Raw genomic sequence first — 16,272 nt, 5'->3', positions numbered from 1 at the left:
ACCCTCCCAGCCCTTCACATCTCAGGATTTTTAACGGCTTCGCTGCTAACCGTGCATAAGACAAATTTCACAGCCTTACTGTTACTTACATACGCCTAACAACAACTGAGATCAGAGGAAAGGACAAGAAAACCAGCCATGCTACTGAAATATCGCTTTAGTCACAGAACCCATGGAGAGCAAAGGTGTGATATCCACAAATGAGCCACAAGTACAGAAAAAAATCTGCAAATTTAAATAACGAATGCAATTTTAAATTACATTATCAGTCCGCTCACTGTACTCACCAAAGGAGGCTCTAAGTGTGCCTATGGTGATTTCAGTTCCATGGGTTCTTCCTTTAATATTGCTCTATTTTTTTATTTTAGATTTTTTATTTTATTTATTTTTGAGATAGAGTCTTGCTCTGTCACCCAGGCTGGAGTGCAGTGGCGCTCTCTCGGCTCACTGCAGCCTCCACCTCCTGGGTTCAAGCAGTTCTCCTGCCTCAGCCTCCCAAGTAGCTGGGACTACAGGCACACACAACCACGCCTGGCTAATGTTTGTATTTTTTTAGTAGAGACGGGGTTTCACCATGTTGGCCAGGCTGGTCTCGAACTCCCAACCTCAGGTGATCCACCCGCCTTGGCCTCCCAAAGTGCCGGGATTACAGGTGTGAGCCACCACACCTGGCCTCATTTTAGAATTTTTACAACCTGGTGTTACTCTGCACATCACCTACTCTCACCTTCAGAGTTTTCCTATCAACTGAATCAAATATAGAAAAACCTATGGAACAGTAAGTTGGGCACTGAAGATGATGAACCACATGCCATTTTTGGCCATGTGTTCGTGATTTGTTGTACAGTGGGAGAGAAATGATGGTCCGGAGTAGTTCACATAGGCTGGTGGGCAGTATGATAGATTTGCAGTCAGCCATGGTTAAGATGTAATAATAGAAATGCCCTCAGTACTGAGAAGGGAACTGTTGAGAATACATCTGTAAAACTGTTTTTCTGAAGAGTAGAATAGTAACCAGGGACATTATAGGATATGCATTTGTGTTTATAAAATTCCACTTGACTCACTTCTCCTTATAATATCAGTAGTAAAAGACCCAAAGAAGGACATAGACCATTGTCGTTTCCCTACTTGCTCACAATTTATTTCAACAGATTATAAGCATCTTGGAACTGGAAAGGATCTTAAAGAGCATCTAATATAACCCTTATATTTTTCTTTTTCCTCCCTCTGTTGCCCAGCTTGGAGTGTAGTGGCACCTTCATAGTTTACTGCAGCCTCGACCTCCTGGGCTCAAGTGAATTGGACCTGAGTAGATTAATTATAACAGTGGCTAAATGTGGAAAGGGGTTCAGAGGTGTGGTTGAGTCAGAACACACTGGAGGCTGTCTCATTGGCCCAGAAGGAGGGTAACTGTAACACGCTGAACCCTGTTCCACTCCTGTTGCTCAAATAAATATCCAACTTTGAAAATTAAGCTAATTTAACTTCATGATTTTGATTGGAATTAGCAGTACAGATGTTCCTCAATTTATGATGAAGTTGCATCTGGATAAACTTATTATAAATTAAAAATGCATTTTAATACATGTGACCTACTGAACCTAGCTCAACCTGGCCTAACTTAAATGTGCTCAGAACACTTAAATCAGCCTACAGTTGGGCAAAATCATCTAACGCAATGCCTATTTTATAATAAAGTGTTGAATATCTCATGTCATTTATTAACTACTGTACTGAGAGTAAAAAAAAAAAAATCATAATGGTTGTGGCCAGGCGCAGTGGCTCACGCCTGTAATCCCAGCACTTGGGGAGGCTGAGGCAGGCGGATTACGAGGTCAGGAGATCGAGACCATCCTGGCTAACACGGTAAAACTCTATCTCTACTAAAAATACAAAAAATTAGCCAGGCGTGGTGGCGCGTGGCTGTAGTCCCAGCTACCAGGGAGGCTGAGGCAGGAGAATCGCTTGAACTCGGAAGGCAGAGGTCGCAGTGAGCCGAGATCGTGCCACTGTACTCCAGCCTGGGTGACAGAGCAAGACTGTCTCAAAATAATAATAATAATAATAATAATAAAATAATAGTTGTATGGGTACGGGTACTTGAAATAGGGATGCGTATGGTTTCACATAGTGAAGTCGCAATATTGTAAGTAGAACCATTGTAAACAGGGATTATCTGCACTTAAAATTTACTAAATATATCATATGAAATCCCCAGCATCTGGTATACCCATTCCTGTACGTCCCAGAAGAAAAAAGAAAATAAGATCCACTGTGTTCTGTTGTCAGGAGCATACATATTAAGGTTATCTCTTTTGGAGAACTGACCCTTTCATTTGTCTGAGAAAGTCTATTTCTTCACTTTTCAAGGAAAAGGTTTTGTTTTGTTTTGTTTTCTGTTTCACACTTTAAATATCTCACTCCATTCTTCTTGCTGGCATGATTTCTGAAGAGAAGTCACTATAATACTTATCTCCTATGTAGGTAAGGTACTTTTCCTTTGACTATTTTTAAAAGTTTACTTTTACCTGGCCCGGGCGCGGTGGCTCATGCCTGTAATCCCAGCACTTTGGGAGGCTGAGGTGGGTGGATCACCTGAGTTCGGGAGTTCAAGACCAGCCTGACCAACATGGAGAAACTCTCTCTCTACTAAAAATACAAAAATTAGCCAGGCGTGTTGTCACATGCCCATAATCTCAGCTACTCAGGAGGCTGAGGCAGGAGAATCACTTGAACCTGGTAGGCGGAGTTGTGGTGAGCCAAGATAGTGCCACTGCACTCCAGCCTGGGAAACAAGAGTAAAACTCCATCTCAAAAAAAAGAGTTTACTTTTACCTTTATGTTTGAATTCTATAGTTTGAAAATATATGCCTGGTAGAGTTTTGGGGGCATTTCTCCTTCTTTAGTGTTCTCTGAACTTCCTGGATTTGTGGTTTGGTGTCTGATACTAATTTGTGGGAATTTTCAGTCATTATTTCTTCAAATATGCTTCTGTTCCTTTCTTTCTTCTCCTAGAATTCTCTTTACACGTATGTTACACCTTTTGTAGTTGTGCCACTGTACTCAGATATTATGTTCTGGGTTTTCTTTTCGCGGGGCGGGGGGGTTCAGTCTTTTTTTCTCTCTGCTTTTCAGTTTTGGAAGTTTCTATTGAGGTATCTCCAAGCTGAGAGATTCTTTCCACAGCTGTGCCTGGTCTACTAATAAGCCCATCAAAGGCATTCTTCATTTCTGTCATGCTGTTTTTGATCTCTAGCACTCCTTTTTGCTTCTTAGAATTTCCATCTTGCTGCTTACATTGTTCATCTGGTCTTGCATGCTATCTACTTTATCCATTACAGCTTTTTCCATGTTAATTATAGTCGTTTAAGGTCCTGGTCTAATAATTCTAATGTCCCTGCCATATCTGAGTCTAGCTTTTTTTGTTTGTTTTGTTTGTTTTTTGGTTTTTTTTTGAGACGAAGTCTCACTTGGTCGCCCAGGCTAGAGTTCAGTGGCGCGATCTCAGCTCACTGCAAGCTCTGCCTCCCGGGTTCATGCCATTCTTCTGCCTCAGCCTCCCGAGTAGCTGGGACTACAGGTGCCCGCCACCACACCTGGCTAATTTTTTTTATATTTTTAGTAGAGACAGGGTTTCACCGTGTTAGCCAGGATGGTCTCGATCTCCTGACCTCGTGATCCGCCCGCCTCAGCCTCCCACAGTGCTGGGATTACAAGCGAGAGCCACCATGCCCGGCTCTGAGTCTGTTTTTAATGTTTGCTCTGTCTCCTCAAAGTGTGTTTTTTGCCTTGCAATTTTTTATTTTTCTTTTTTTAGAGACAAGGTCTTTCTCTGTTGCCCAGGCTAGAGTGCAGTGGTGTGACCATGGCTCACTGCAGTCTCCAACTCCCAGGCTCAAGTGATCCTCCCATCCCAGCCTCCCAAGTAGCTGGGACTACAGATAAATGCCACCATGCCTGTTTTTTGTTTTTTTTTTTTTTTTTTGTAGAGGTGGGGGTCTCACTGTGTTGCCCAGACTGGTCTCAAACTGGTCTCAGGCTATCTTCCCTCCTCAGCTTCTCAAAGTGATGGGATTATAGGTCCAGCTGAAATTTTTTCTTGATAACCAGATGTGATGTACCAGGTAAAAGTAACTGCTGTAAAGAGGCCTGCAGTACTGTAAGTAACATGTGTGGGAAGGGTAAAGGTTCTGTAGTCCTGTGATTAGGGCTGAGTCCTTTAGGGACCATGTGCCCCTGGGCTGTGACCTTCACAAAAGCTTCTCAGCCCTCCCTCCCATCACCACCCTTACATGGGACAGGATGGCTAGAGGTGGGTAATTTCCTTCCTCCAGGCAGGTTAGGCTCTAAAAACAAAACAAAACACCAGTAGCTTAAGTAAAATATTTGCCCTTGAGGAAAGACTTCGTTAAGAAGAACAGAAAGCTCTGGTGTATTTCTTTTTTTTTGAGACGGAGTCTCGCTCTGTCGCCCAGGCTAGAGTGCAGTGGCGCAATCTCGGCTCACTGCGAGCTCCGCCTCCCGGGTTCACGCCATTCTCCTGCCTCAGCCTCTCCGAGTAGCTGGGACTACAGGCGCCCGCCACCACGCCCGGCTAATTTTTTGTATTTTTAGTAGAGACGGGGTTTCACCATGGTCTCGATCTCCTGACCTCGTGATCCACCCGCCTCGGCCTCCCAAAGTGCTGGGATTACAAGCGTGAGCCACCGCGCCCAGCCGCTCTGGTGTATTTCAAGACGGTTCTTTTTCACCTCCCCTTTCTGGAAGCATGAGGAGATTTTTCTCCAACATTCACTGTGAGAACCTGGTCAAGCTCCTAGGTGTAAAACTCACAGAAGTGTGGGGACCCTTCTCTGTCTGGGTCCTCCTGGAGTTTTTAACTCTCAGATGTGTCCACAGCGAACATCCAACTATTCGTCAATTAAGTTTAGGTTTTCCTACCTTGACAACGGTTTCCCCAAAGGTTAGTGCTTGTGGAAGAAAGTTGTCATTCTATATATAAGCCTGCCTGTCTCTCCAATTTTGGGGGACAGTGGTTTGTTCTGTGACCTCACTTCTCTGCTGGATCTAAAAAAATTGGTTGATTTTTCAGTTTGCCTGGCTTTTTACTTGTTCTTAAGACAGAGTGCCTACTTACAAGCTCTGAAGCAACTGCTTTTTGAAGGTTATTACCATATATACATTTCAAGGTATTAGTGTTTGAAATTGCACATTTTATAATCATTATTGCTTGATTTGTACAACTAGAGAATATATTACTGGCTATAGAGCAATGCGGCATCTAAAGAGAAGGTGACCTTTTCTAGGGGAGAAAAGAGACCAGAGTTTAGTGATTCCTCTATCATTAGCTAGATTTTGTCAGTAGATACTTCTCTAACCAACTTTTCTGGTCATCTTAAAATGATGACGACCAAGGTCCTTCCTGGTTGTGACTTTGGTTGAATCTTTTGATATCCCCCAAGACCATTTTTATGGGATTTCTCACTTTGCTTTGATGGTTTGAGTTGGGGGATTCTGGAGGTAATTGGTATCTTATGGCAGAACGCCTGTGTTTATCTTCAGCACATTGCTGTGCAGGTGGCTCTGAATCTTCTGAACATCCCCTGTAAAGTTTTACTATTTTTTGGCAATCTTTGCTAAGACACTTTAAATGCCCAGGTAATTTCAGTTATCTGTTTCTTTTTCCTCGATGCTTGGTGACCCATTTGGTTATTGTCCAAATTTATGAAACTTTTGAAACCTTTTCTCAGCACAATAAATAAGAACAGTTTATTCCAGATTTCCACTTTCCGTAGAGTTGGAAGAGCTAGGTGACAACAAATTTCTGTAAAAATGTAACTATTTAAAAGGCATTCTAGTGCAATCTTCTATAATCAAGCTGTGTTCATTTCTTTTTTTCCTTTTTTTTTTTGAGATGCAGTCTTGCTCTGTCACCAGGCTGGAATGCAATAGCACAATCTTGGCTCACTCCAACCTCTGCCTCCCCAGTTCGAGGGATTCTCCTGCCTCAGCCTCCCAAGTAGCTGGGACTACAGGCGCGGGTGCCACCATGCCCAGCTAATTTTTGTATTTTTAGTAGAGATGGGGTTTCACCATGTTGGCCAGGATGGTCTCGATCTCTCGACCTCGTGATCCGCCCGCCTCGGCCTCCCAAAGTGCTGAGATTACAGGCGTGAGCCACCGCACCCAGCCCAAGCAGTGTTCATTTCTAATATCTAAAGCACGAGAAATAATCAAGTTTCTTTGGTTATGAAAAAATTATATGCCATAAAAATCACTAAATTATTTAAGATGCACATAGAACTTTAACATATATATATATATGTTATTTCTTAGCACTTTTAAAGACCTCTGTTTTTTCTAAATATAGAAAGCATGTAAATCACTGAATCAGAGGTTTGTATTTTATCATGATGCACATGAACAGATGTATTATGAGGAGTGTAGGAGCTAGAGAGATGCCTTGGCAGAGCATTAAGTCTTGCCTATAATCCAACCTAGGCAAACAAGAAATACAAGAAAATTTTGTTGACAACAAAATTAATAAATACATATTTAATGCTTCTACTTAGCAAGTACATACTATCAAACTGCATGTTTTAATAATGCTGCCAACTAGGTAAATTTCTCCTTGGTCTATTCTGATACACGCATCTAACGATTATTCAACATACCTGTCATATTGCAGTACACAAGAAATGGTCCCAGGGGGCCACTTCCATCTGCATCAATATAGTAAAGCCCAGACGGGTTCCCTCGGTGCTTGTGGGCTTCACAAGACTGCTCGTAGACAGCTGTAGGAGAACACCAGCCATAAGAACCAGAAACAATATCTCCAGATGTTGAGTCAGTGTCCAAAGGTTTGTATTTCTGAATTACAGACATGTGATACATATGACCCAACATCATTTTTATAGTGTATGACAGTATATTTGATGAGATGCAAGAAAAATGACATTTAAAAAATTAAATCTATTTTTATTAACAAAGGAGAAAAAAATTACCTAGTCAAAATACATTTAAATGTTGGATATTGTTAGATGCTGAATAAATATTTGGTCACAGTGTGTTTCTATTTTGAGGAAGAAGGAAAGATTGTGTTGGTGTTCAAACATGAAGATGTGCTTACAGTGGGTATGCGATACTATCTTCAATAGACAATCTTTTGGCAATGTCTAGAGACTGTACTTTCTCTACATAAATGTTTTCTTTTGCTTTTAGGCAAGAAAGCATGCAAACTGTGAAGCACAGTGTAAAAGACTTGAAGAGATATGAGAGGAAAACTTTGTGAATCTGAATTCTGCATGCTATTGAAGCATGGTTCTTTTCAAACTCATGGCAACTATACCTCAGAATTAAACTCTATAATTAAGGAAGAAACCCTCATTCTCCCTGTAATAACTGAATACCTGAGCACATTAAACTGCCTAAATAATCTGGTATTTTCCAATAAGCATTCTGTGAAGTTTTTCTTAAGCTATGCAGCAGTTATACCCTTTGCTTCCTTCAAAACAATATGAATGAGCATTTTAAAGAGATAAATAAAATGTATCAGCTATCAACTTCTCTTCATTAAAAAAATAATTAAAGCTGATTTAAAAAAGAAACTTCCCTAAGTATTTTGCAAGTGACAATTCAAGCAGCTGAAATTCAAAACAGGAGAGAAACTTTTTTGAACGACATCCCTATAAAATGTAAATTTACTCTGACATAATTGAATATTTTCATTTGTGCAAGTAAATGTTTTACCAAGTACAAGGTATGGAATTAATATCTGCAGGAGATGGACATTGTTAATCTTTATTTTTTTGCCACTTATGGCATATTGATTTAAATAGATACATATATTTGTATATGTCTGGTAGGATTCACTCAAATTAATAATAATGCTTAGATATAGGGTACAGACCAGGTTTGGAATGGGAAAAATATTGAGGAGAGTGACTAGAACTTGTGCTTTATGTGAATTGTTTGGCTTTTTAAATGATAATGTATACATGGATTAATGTATAGTATATATTAATTGTATACAATTGATTTTATTTTAATTGTATAATTATATACAATTAATTAGTTATATACAATTAATAATTATATACAATTAATTAGTTGTACATAATTGATAAATGTTATACAATTAGAAATACAAAATAACCTATTCAACTAGTTGTGGCAGTCTAGTCTCACAGTCAATGACTGTGGGCTTGGCAAATTTCTACCTTTAGCTGTCAATTATTAGATGAGACTGACACTTGAAATACTTTTTCAATCTCCTGATATTTTCCCTCAGAAGTTTTTGGAGTTATATTTTGATTGCAGTGAATAACCATGGACTAATATAACTCATTGATTAATTGCAACATTAAATGCAATCAGATGATGCTGAGTGTGGTGGTGGATATAAAGTTGTCAGGTAACACACAAGATTAGGCTTCTGCTTTTAGGTAAGATACTATGCCTGGAGGATGAAAGATACACAGAAGTAAAAGATGTGGTCCCTGCACCAACTCTATGACCGTATCAGACATTCAGCCTCTGGTGTGAGAGGCCACTCAACTCCTAGAAAATGTGTCATGGCGGCCGGGCATGGTGCCTCATGCCTGTAATCCCAGCACTTTGGGAGTCCAAGGCGGGCGGATCACAAGGTCAGGAGATCGAGACCATCCCGGCTAACACGGCAAAACCCCGTCTCTACTAAAAATACAAAAAATTAGCTGGGCGTGGTGGTGGGCTCCTGTAGTCCCAGCTACTGGGGAGGCTGAGGCAGGAGAATGGTGTGAACCCGGGAGGCGGAGGTTGCAGTGAGCTGAGATCATGCCACTGGGCTCCAGCCTGGGCGACAGAGCAAGACTCTGTCTCAAAAAAAAAAAAAAAAAGATGTGTCACGGCTTTATAAACAGGGACCCTTCTAGTACAAAAATCGTATTTCATGCTTCAATCTGTGAGAGTCAGTCTTGGACTGTCTCCCCTTTCGCCCAGATCCTTTGCAGAACCTCAGGGTTGGGAGCACAGAATTCTCACTGCATGTGTGAAGTGCAGTTTTAACACTCCACGCCCTGCCTTTCTCCTGTGGTTTTTGTGAAAATCAAATGTCTCACGGAACAGTTCTTAAAAGTTTCAAGGAGGACCTCAAGATGAGCAAGTGGAACTGAGGACTTTGCATCTTGCTCTGTTTCCTTGAAGACCCAGGGATGGGTGAAATATTCCTGAGGATAAGTTGCTCAGAAACCTCATAGAGATATACAGAAAGAAAACTTTAAAAGTTAAAAATAAATAGGGAAAAAAAAGGCTTTTCAGGATTCTGTGGTGTTCTAATCATAACAAGTCAGAAGTCAATAAAATGGCATGGCCTTTGAAATTCACAGAGGGTGATTCTTCAGTAAAGAGAGATGATTTTTAATATGGCAGAGGCAGTTGAGAAGTGTTAGAATATGCCATCCCTTAGACATTGTTCTTACACTTAAATGTCTACCAGAAGCATGTGGAAGGTTGGTTACAACAGACTCGGGGCCCCATCTCCAGCAATTCTGATTTAGTAGGTTTGGGTAAGGCCTGAGAGTTTTTACTGGTAACAGGTTCCCAGGGGCTGTGGGTGCTGCTGGTGCATGGACCACCAAACAGGTATCCTCCAGCCAAGGCTGTGGAGCCAACCTCCTTAGCTCAACTCCTCATCTGGCCAGAAACTAGCTGGGGGCCAAGTTACTTAACCTCTTTCTGTCCTCAACTCTGCAATGAAGATAATAAGAGTACTTTCTTCCCGGAGCTGCTTCAGGGTTAAATGGGTTCATATATGCAAAGCAATAGCAGAGGGCTGGCATAAGTACTCAATACATTAATACTTTTACAATTATTCACTTTACAATCATCATCACCACCACCAAAGAAAATCACAGTCATTGTAAGAGACCTTAAAGGTTCTCTAGTTTCTAGCTGATATCCCATTACCTCTTCAAAAATTTTACCATGTTACAATCCCATGATTGCATCATCCCAGTGATTGTTAAAAAATCTTTAAATACCTTAAATGTAACATTGACAGCCTGGCAAGGGGTTGTTTTTCCACCTTTCTTTGACTGAGAAGATTCTCAGAATTAAAAGTATGGTCCAACTGAAGTAATGGAACAAGCTGTTACATCACACATTTTTAATTTAATTTAGTTTCTACCTTTTACTATATCTGATTCTCCTAGACTTATTTCCCCATTGCTTGCCAGCTTCTTTTTCTCAATCCTATGCGTACCATGTATTTCTGTGCACTGTCTCAACACCCTTGTATTAAATAAGGTGGATTAAAAATAAACTAGAAATTGAGTGCTGAAATACCTCTTCTGATGTGTTTGCATGATTGCAAATATGCAGATACATATAAACAACTAATCAAAATGAAATGGCAAAGAGATGCTGACAGAAATGAGAGGGAGGCGTGAGGCTTACAGGAATGGCAGGTCTCGCCGGTATAGCCTGTGCCCAGACAGTCACAGGAGAAGGTGTCCCACGACTGGGAACACTCGCCCCCATGCTCACAGTAGCTGGGCAAGCACCTAAAAGAAAACAGATACAACTGCTGTTTCCCTTTTTCAATCATCAAAAAATAAGTGTCTTACCAAAAACAGGTTAATGTGAAAGAGCAGCATACGCAAGATAACCCCACAGGACGTGATTACTGGGTCTGCCATCAAGGTGCTCTAATCATATTGACAAACTTTAGATAAATATATCCATTAGCATACAGCTGATTATTAGGTTTCTGTGACAGCTGAATTTTCAACACATTTCTTTTTTTCTTTGTCCCAAGTGACACAATAACTTGACATGTGGCCAGCAAAACCAATTACATACATAAAACTATGAACTATGGCATGCTCCATTACTGTATTGTGGTCATTTTTAAAAGAAAGAAGGGGAAACAGGGAGGAAGATACAGAGGAGAGGAGAAAGAAACAGGAACAGGAACAGCTTCAGTCACATAGTGACAGAGGTTCAGAAATTTTGAAGAACATTTAATTTAGGTCCATCTTGTCACCTTTTAGATTTGCAATAAGCAGTCGGTTATTGCTTTTTAAGCAATCTTAACACTGATAATATGTCAATATGACCCAAAGCAATCTACAAATTCAATACAATTCTTATTAAAATGCCAATGCCTTTTTTTGCAGAAAACAAAATCCATCCTAAAATTCACAGGGAATCTCAAGGGACCCTGAACTAGCCAAAACAATCTTGAAAAAGAACAGTTGGAGGTCTCACACTTTCAGAGTTCTTTGGAATCTGCTGCCGCCCACTATAATATTGGGGGCCAGGCATGCCTGCCTCTCAGGATTGTTAGGGGAACAGGGAGCAGAGTACACTATGGAAACTGACCAGCACCTGACACAGAGTGGAGGCTTCACCAAGAGGTAGTGTGACCTTCTGGAAGCCTGGCCTGAATACCATGACCCACCTCTGCATCGAGCAGGGTTGGATCTCAGCCTCTGCCCGCTGTCTCCCACTGCTGAGCACACAGCTAAGGACCTGGTAAAGAGTGAAGACTCTAAAGGACACTGACCTTCTGGGCCGTGAAGGACACCATAGTCCATGCTGGAGCGGCCGAGGGGGTGAGTGCCCAAGTGCCCCTCCCCATGGGACCCAGAGAAGTAGCAGAAGAGGGGCTGGGAGGTTGTGACAGGCCTCCCGACTGTGGTGGGAGGACGACCAGCAGAGAACTGGGGTATGAAGTTGACAGAAAGCCCCAGGGGCCTGTATTTGGCCTCTGGAGAGATCCTTTGAGGGGAATCTGAGGGGCTGGGAAGAATCCGAAGCATTCCCTGCCCTCCCCGTGCCCCGAGTCCCCCATCCTGGCTCTCCAGCAGTGCACCACCAGCTCAGGGCGAAGACTTCCATTAATTACATGGTGTCAATCAGCATTTAGTCTGCATTCAGAGAAGAGTTAGGGGCCATGAGAATCACAACTTTTCAAGTATTTCAAAGGCCAAGGCATGGAAAAGCCTGTGTGAACTGATCAGAAGAGCGGGAGTTGGAGTGACAGGCAAGGTTGGCTGGGGTGAGGGCCCACCCCCATACCATTTTTAAAAGAGCAGCTGTTCCTCTTCCCCTACATCCTTCTCCCCCTCCTCCCCTTCCTTCTTAATATAATGGAGCATCTTAAGATCATACCTGACTTGAAGATTCCACAAATTTTAAAAAACATTAAAAACCACTGCTGTTTGATATCAACAGGGAGAGAATAATTTTAGTTCAAAATATTTGGAAATAAGAACTATTTAAGTGATCTAGAGACTATCAACAAGTATACACTATTTTTCTTCAACTAAAGACAACATCAACTGTGAAAAATTTACATGTAGTACAAATAATAGAGGAAGTAGCTAGCACGCAGAAGACCAACACAGGGGAAGATGGCAGAGGGCGGGCAGGAGTAGGGTCAGCAGCCTGGCCAGCACAGCCAGGTGAGGTGACGGAGGCCTCCCTGCTCAGGGAGCCCCAGTTAGAATGCAGCACAGGACCCCATTGGAAGCTCTGCCATGTGGTATACAGGGCAAACCTTAAGAGTATAGGAGTCTGATGTAAGAGGTGATTAAGAAGTTAAAAACCTATCCTGGCCGGGCACAGTGGCTCACGCCTGTAATCCCAGCACTTTGGGAGGCTGAGGCGGGCGGATCACGAGGTCAAGAGATCAAGACCATCCTGGCTAAAACGGTGAAAACCCGTCTCTACTAAAAATACAAAAAATTAGCCAGGTGTGCTGGCGGGCGCCTATAGTCCCAGCTACTTGGGAGGCCGAGGCACAAGAATGGCGTGAACCCGGGAGGCGGAGCTTACAGTGAGCCGAGATTGTGCCACTGCACTCCAGCCTGAGTGACAGAGTGAGACTCCATCTCAAAAAAACAAACAAGCAAACAAACAAACACCTAACCAAACATAAACATCCATTATTTGTGACTCTGTCATCCCAAGTGCCCATTGCTATTTTTTGCTTAGCTTAAAATTTTGACTAAAAAAGATAACTTCATACCCCATATCTGTCCCTAAGTAGGATTTTTAGGTCTGGTATTTGAATAACATATGTTTCTACTTTGTGAATTAGTGATATGGTTTGGCTGTGTCCCCACCCAAATCTCATCTTGAATTGTAGTTCTCATAATTCCCACCGTGTCATGGGAGGGAACCTGTGGGAGGTAACTGAATCACGCGGGCACGTCTTTCTCATGCTGTTCTCATGATAGTGAATAAGTCTCATGAGATCTGATGGTTTTATAAAGGGGAGTTTCCCTGCAGTTTCTCTTGTGTGCTGCCATGTAAGATGTGTTTTGTTTCTTCTTTACCTTCTGCTATCATTGTGAGGCCTCCCCAGCCATGTGGAACTGTGAATCCATTAAGCCTTTTTTCTTTATAAATTACCCAGTCTTGGGTATATCTTTATTAGCAGCATGAGAACAGACTAATACAATCAGATTTTTGTTTGTTTGTTTGTTAACAACAACAAAGAAAGGCTGATAGATGCTTACAGGCCTGTTTTCAGGATATTTAAAATTGAATTTTCAGTATTTTCAGGTTTTCAAAACTGAATGTAAAGGGAACAGCAAAGGTCTTTAATTTTAACTCTGTAGAATGTCATTTTGTGTCCCCAAAGTTTTCTAATTTTATTGCTTTATAAAATTCAGGTTTTCAAAATAATCTCAGAGGAGCTAGTCTTCTATGTTACTGACTTTGGGAATGAAATAGTGAATAGCCTTTATTTGTAGCCCTATTTCAAAATAATTTAAAAGTGCTTTCTTAAAACCCTTATCTGCAATGATTACTGTACACATCATGGCTGAAGTTTAAGTGTGGCTCACACATACATGCTTAGTTGAGCATGTTTACAAGTAACTTTGGGGTACAATTTGGAGGCCTTTTTAAAATGTGGGATCTTAGAGACCAAGTTAGGCACCATTGTAACTCTTGGGACTTTAAGGTTAAAACAAAACAGCCTGTAACAGTAAAAACAATAGTTTTCTACTTTGGGAGCTACGTGCACAAAGCAGGCAAGGTGGATCATCTCTGAAAAGAGGCAGCCTCACGATACAGATCTCATAACAGATACACTGCAAATGGATCATATTTTGTGAGTAATTAAGAAGATATCAAAATAATGTCATACAAGTGGAGAAAATCACACTTGCATCACAGCTGAGCTGACAGCTCTTTTCACTCACAATGTGGGCCCATGGGACATTTCCCCTTAACCCAGAGAGAGCTGAGGTCCCTGGCTAGTTAGCTGAGCAACTTGGGATTATATTAAGTGAGCAAATGGCCAGAAACCTTCCCAACTACCCTCCCCAGGACTACAGAGTGGGGTTCTGGAGCTGGTGTTGAGATGTAAATGCAGTCCCAGCTGTGTGCCAAGAATTCGAATCTCAAGGTCAAGAGTGAGAGGTACTTGACAAATTCTTACACTTCATATGCTCCTCATTTTTTAATTAATTCATTTTTCCTACAAATCAACAGAATGTTCACAGGGGGAAATTATTCTGTGCTGAATAAATAAAGTCCATATGAATGAACTTTTCATTTAGTAGTAATTATGTTTTTTTAATATGTCACTAACTATGAGTTATAAATTAAAACCTGTTTAGCCAGAGAGGATAATTTTACAGTTAATGTTTAAAACAGAATTGACTAACTGAATTTACTCCATGAAGAAGGCAGGTTTTGAAAGTTCTACCAGATGTAGATACAACTTTTTTTTTTTTTGAGAGGAGTCTGGCTCTGTTGCCCAGGCTGGTGTGCAGTGGCGCAATCTCAGTTCACTGCAAGCTCCGCCTCCCAGGTTCACGCCATTCTCCTGCCTCAGCCTCCTGAGTAGCTGGAACTACAGGTGCCCGCCACACCACGCCTGGCTAATTTTTTTGCATTTTTAGTAGAAACGGGGTTTCACCATGTTAGCCAGGATGGTCTCGATCTCCTGACCTTGTGATCCGCCCGCCTCGGCCTCCCAAAGTGCTGGGATTACAAGCATAAGCCACCACTCCTGGCCAGATACCATTTTTTAATTTTTAAATCTGTAGCACTTATTTATTTACTGAAAGTAAATACCAAATGTACTAGGGCAAATTGTATGTAGAAATATTATTTTTTCAGGTGTGACCCTATGATTCTTCTCAGCCAAAATCTTTGTAAAATTATGGCACAACTAGCATAACTGTGGTTGTAATACTTATTTTAATTAAATGTTTTTCTTGTTTAACCTCCATATTTCATCGAGTATGTCCTTCTGCACACATCTTCATCCATCTTTATATTTCAAACTTTTCTAGGAGAAATTACTTTTTATTTTCTCTGCAGAATATGTGGGGTTGGGTGGCTGATGAATAGTAACCTGGCAAATTCCTCTGCCTGGAGAAATATCATCCAACTGATGGGTGTGTGGTTGCAAAAGTGAGCTTGGTAACTATTAGCTGAGCAACTTGGGATCATATTAAGGTAAAATTCATAAAGTGTATGTCTTCTAATAAAACACTATCATTTAAAAAATGCTATTTATTCCATTAGAGATGCAGTTTTTGTTTTTGTTTTTTTGAGACAGAGTCATGCTCTGTCGCCCAGGCTGGAGTGCAGTGGCACGATCTCTGCTCGCTGCAAGCTCCACCTCCCGGGTTCACGCCATTCTCCTGCCTCAGCCTCCCCAGTAGCTGGGATTACAGGTGCCCGTCACCACGCCTGGCTTTTTTTTTTTTTTGTATTTTTAGTAGATACGGGGTTTCACCATGTTAGCCAGGATGAAGTCGATCTCCTGATCTCGTGATCCGCCCGCCTCGGCCTCCCAAAGTGCTGGGATTACAGGCGTGAGCCACCGTGCCCAGCCGATATGCGGTTTTCTAATCCTCATAGTAATTATGACTATTTCATTCCCTCTGGAAAGATAACAACAACAACAACAAACAGAACGGAATGCCTTTTTCCAGCTGTCTACATTTGCTTTCTTCAACTTTGAAAACAGGCAAGCTAAAGTGACCTAGGATGGCCCTTACCTGTCTGTGATGCCACAGGAGTCTATCTGGAGGTCCCTGAAACTCCCCAGCGCCCCCTGCTGTACTAAGATGGGATCCACCGCTTTGTCACCAATGGTGATGAGCCTCAGGCAGCCCTGAAACCCTCCCAGGGGGCTTTTACATCCAGAGCCAGAGCTGTTGTCCAGGCAGCCTGAATATGGAGACAAAAATAGGACAAAAGCAATAACTGTGACAAAACTATTCCACAGTATTTACTATATGAAGACTGCTGCTCCCC

At 41.6% G+C, this 16,272-nt stretch overlaps 1 protein-coding gene across 1 annotated transcript in view; it reads right to left on the bottom strand.

Annotated features, from left to right (window-relative positions):
- LOC116475130 (contactin-associated protein-like 3) overlaps positions 1-16,272 on the bottom strand; it is a 261,759-nt gene that overhangs the window by 64,961 nt on the left and 180,526 nt on the right. The window contains exons 10-12 of the mRNA XM_058445223.1: positions 16,014-16,185; positions 10,438-10,544; positions 6,678-6,797 (exon numbers count right to left, since the gene is read on the bottom strand). Of these exons, the coding sequence (XP_058301206.1) occupies positions 6,678-6,797; positions 10,438-10,544; positions 16,014-16,185 (399 nt within the window). The remainder of the gene's footprint in view (positions 1-6,677; positions 6,798-10,437; positions 10,545-16,013; positions 16,186-16,272) is intronic.

The sequence above is a fragment of the Hylobates moloch genome, unplaced genomic scaffold (assembly GCF_009828535.3).
Source record: "Hylobates moloch isolate HMO894 unplaced genomic scaffold, HMol_V3 SCAFFOLD_10, whole genome shotgun sequence".
In the NCBI taxonomy this organism is placed as follows: Eukaryota; Metazoa; Chordata; class Mammalia; order Primates; family Hylobatidae; genus Hylobates; species Hylobates moloch.
The sequence above is the reverse complement of the archived record's forward strand: the minus strand, read 5'-3'. Positions and strand labels throughout refer to the sequence as shown.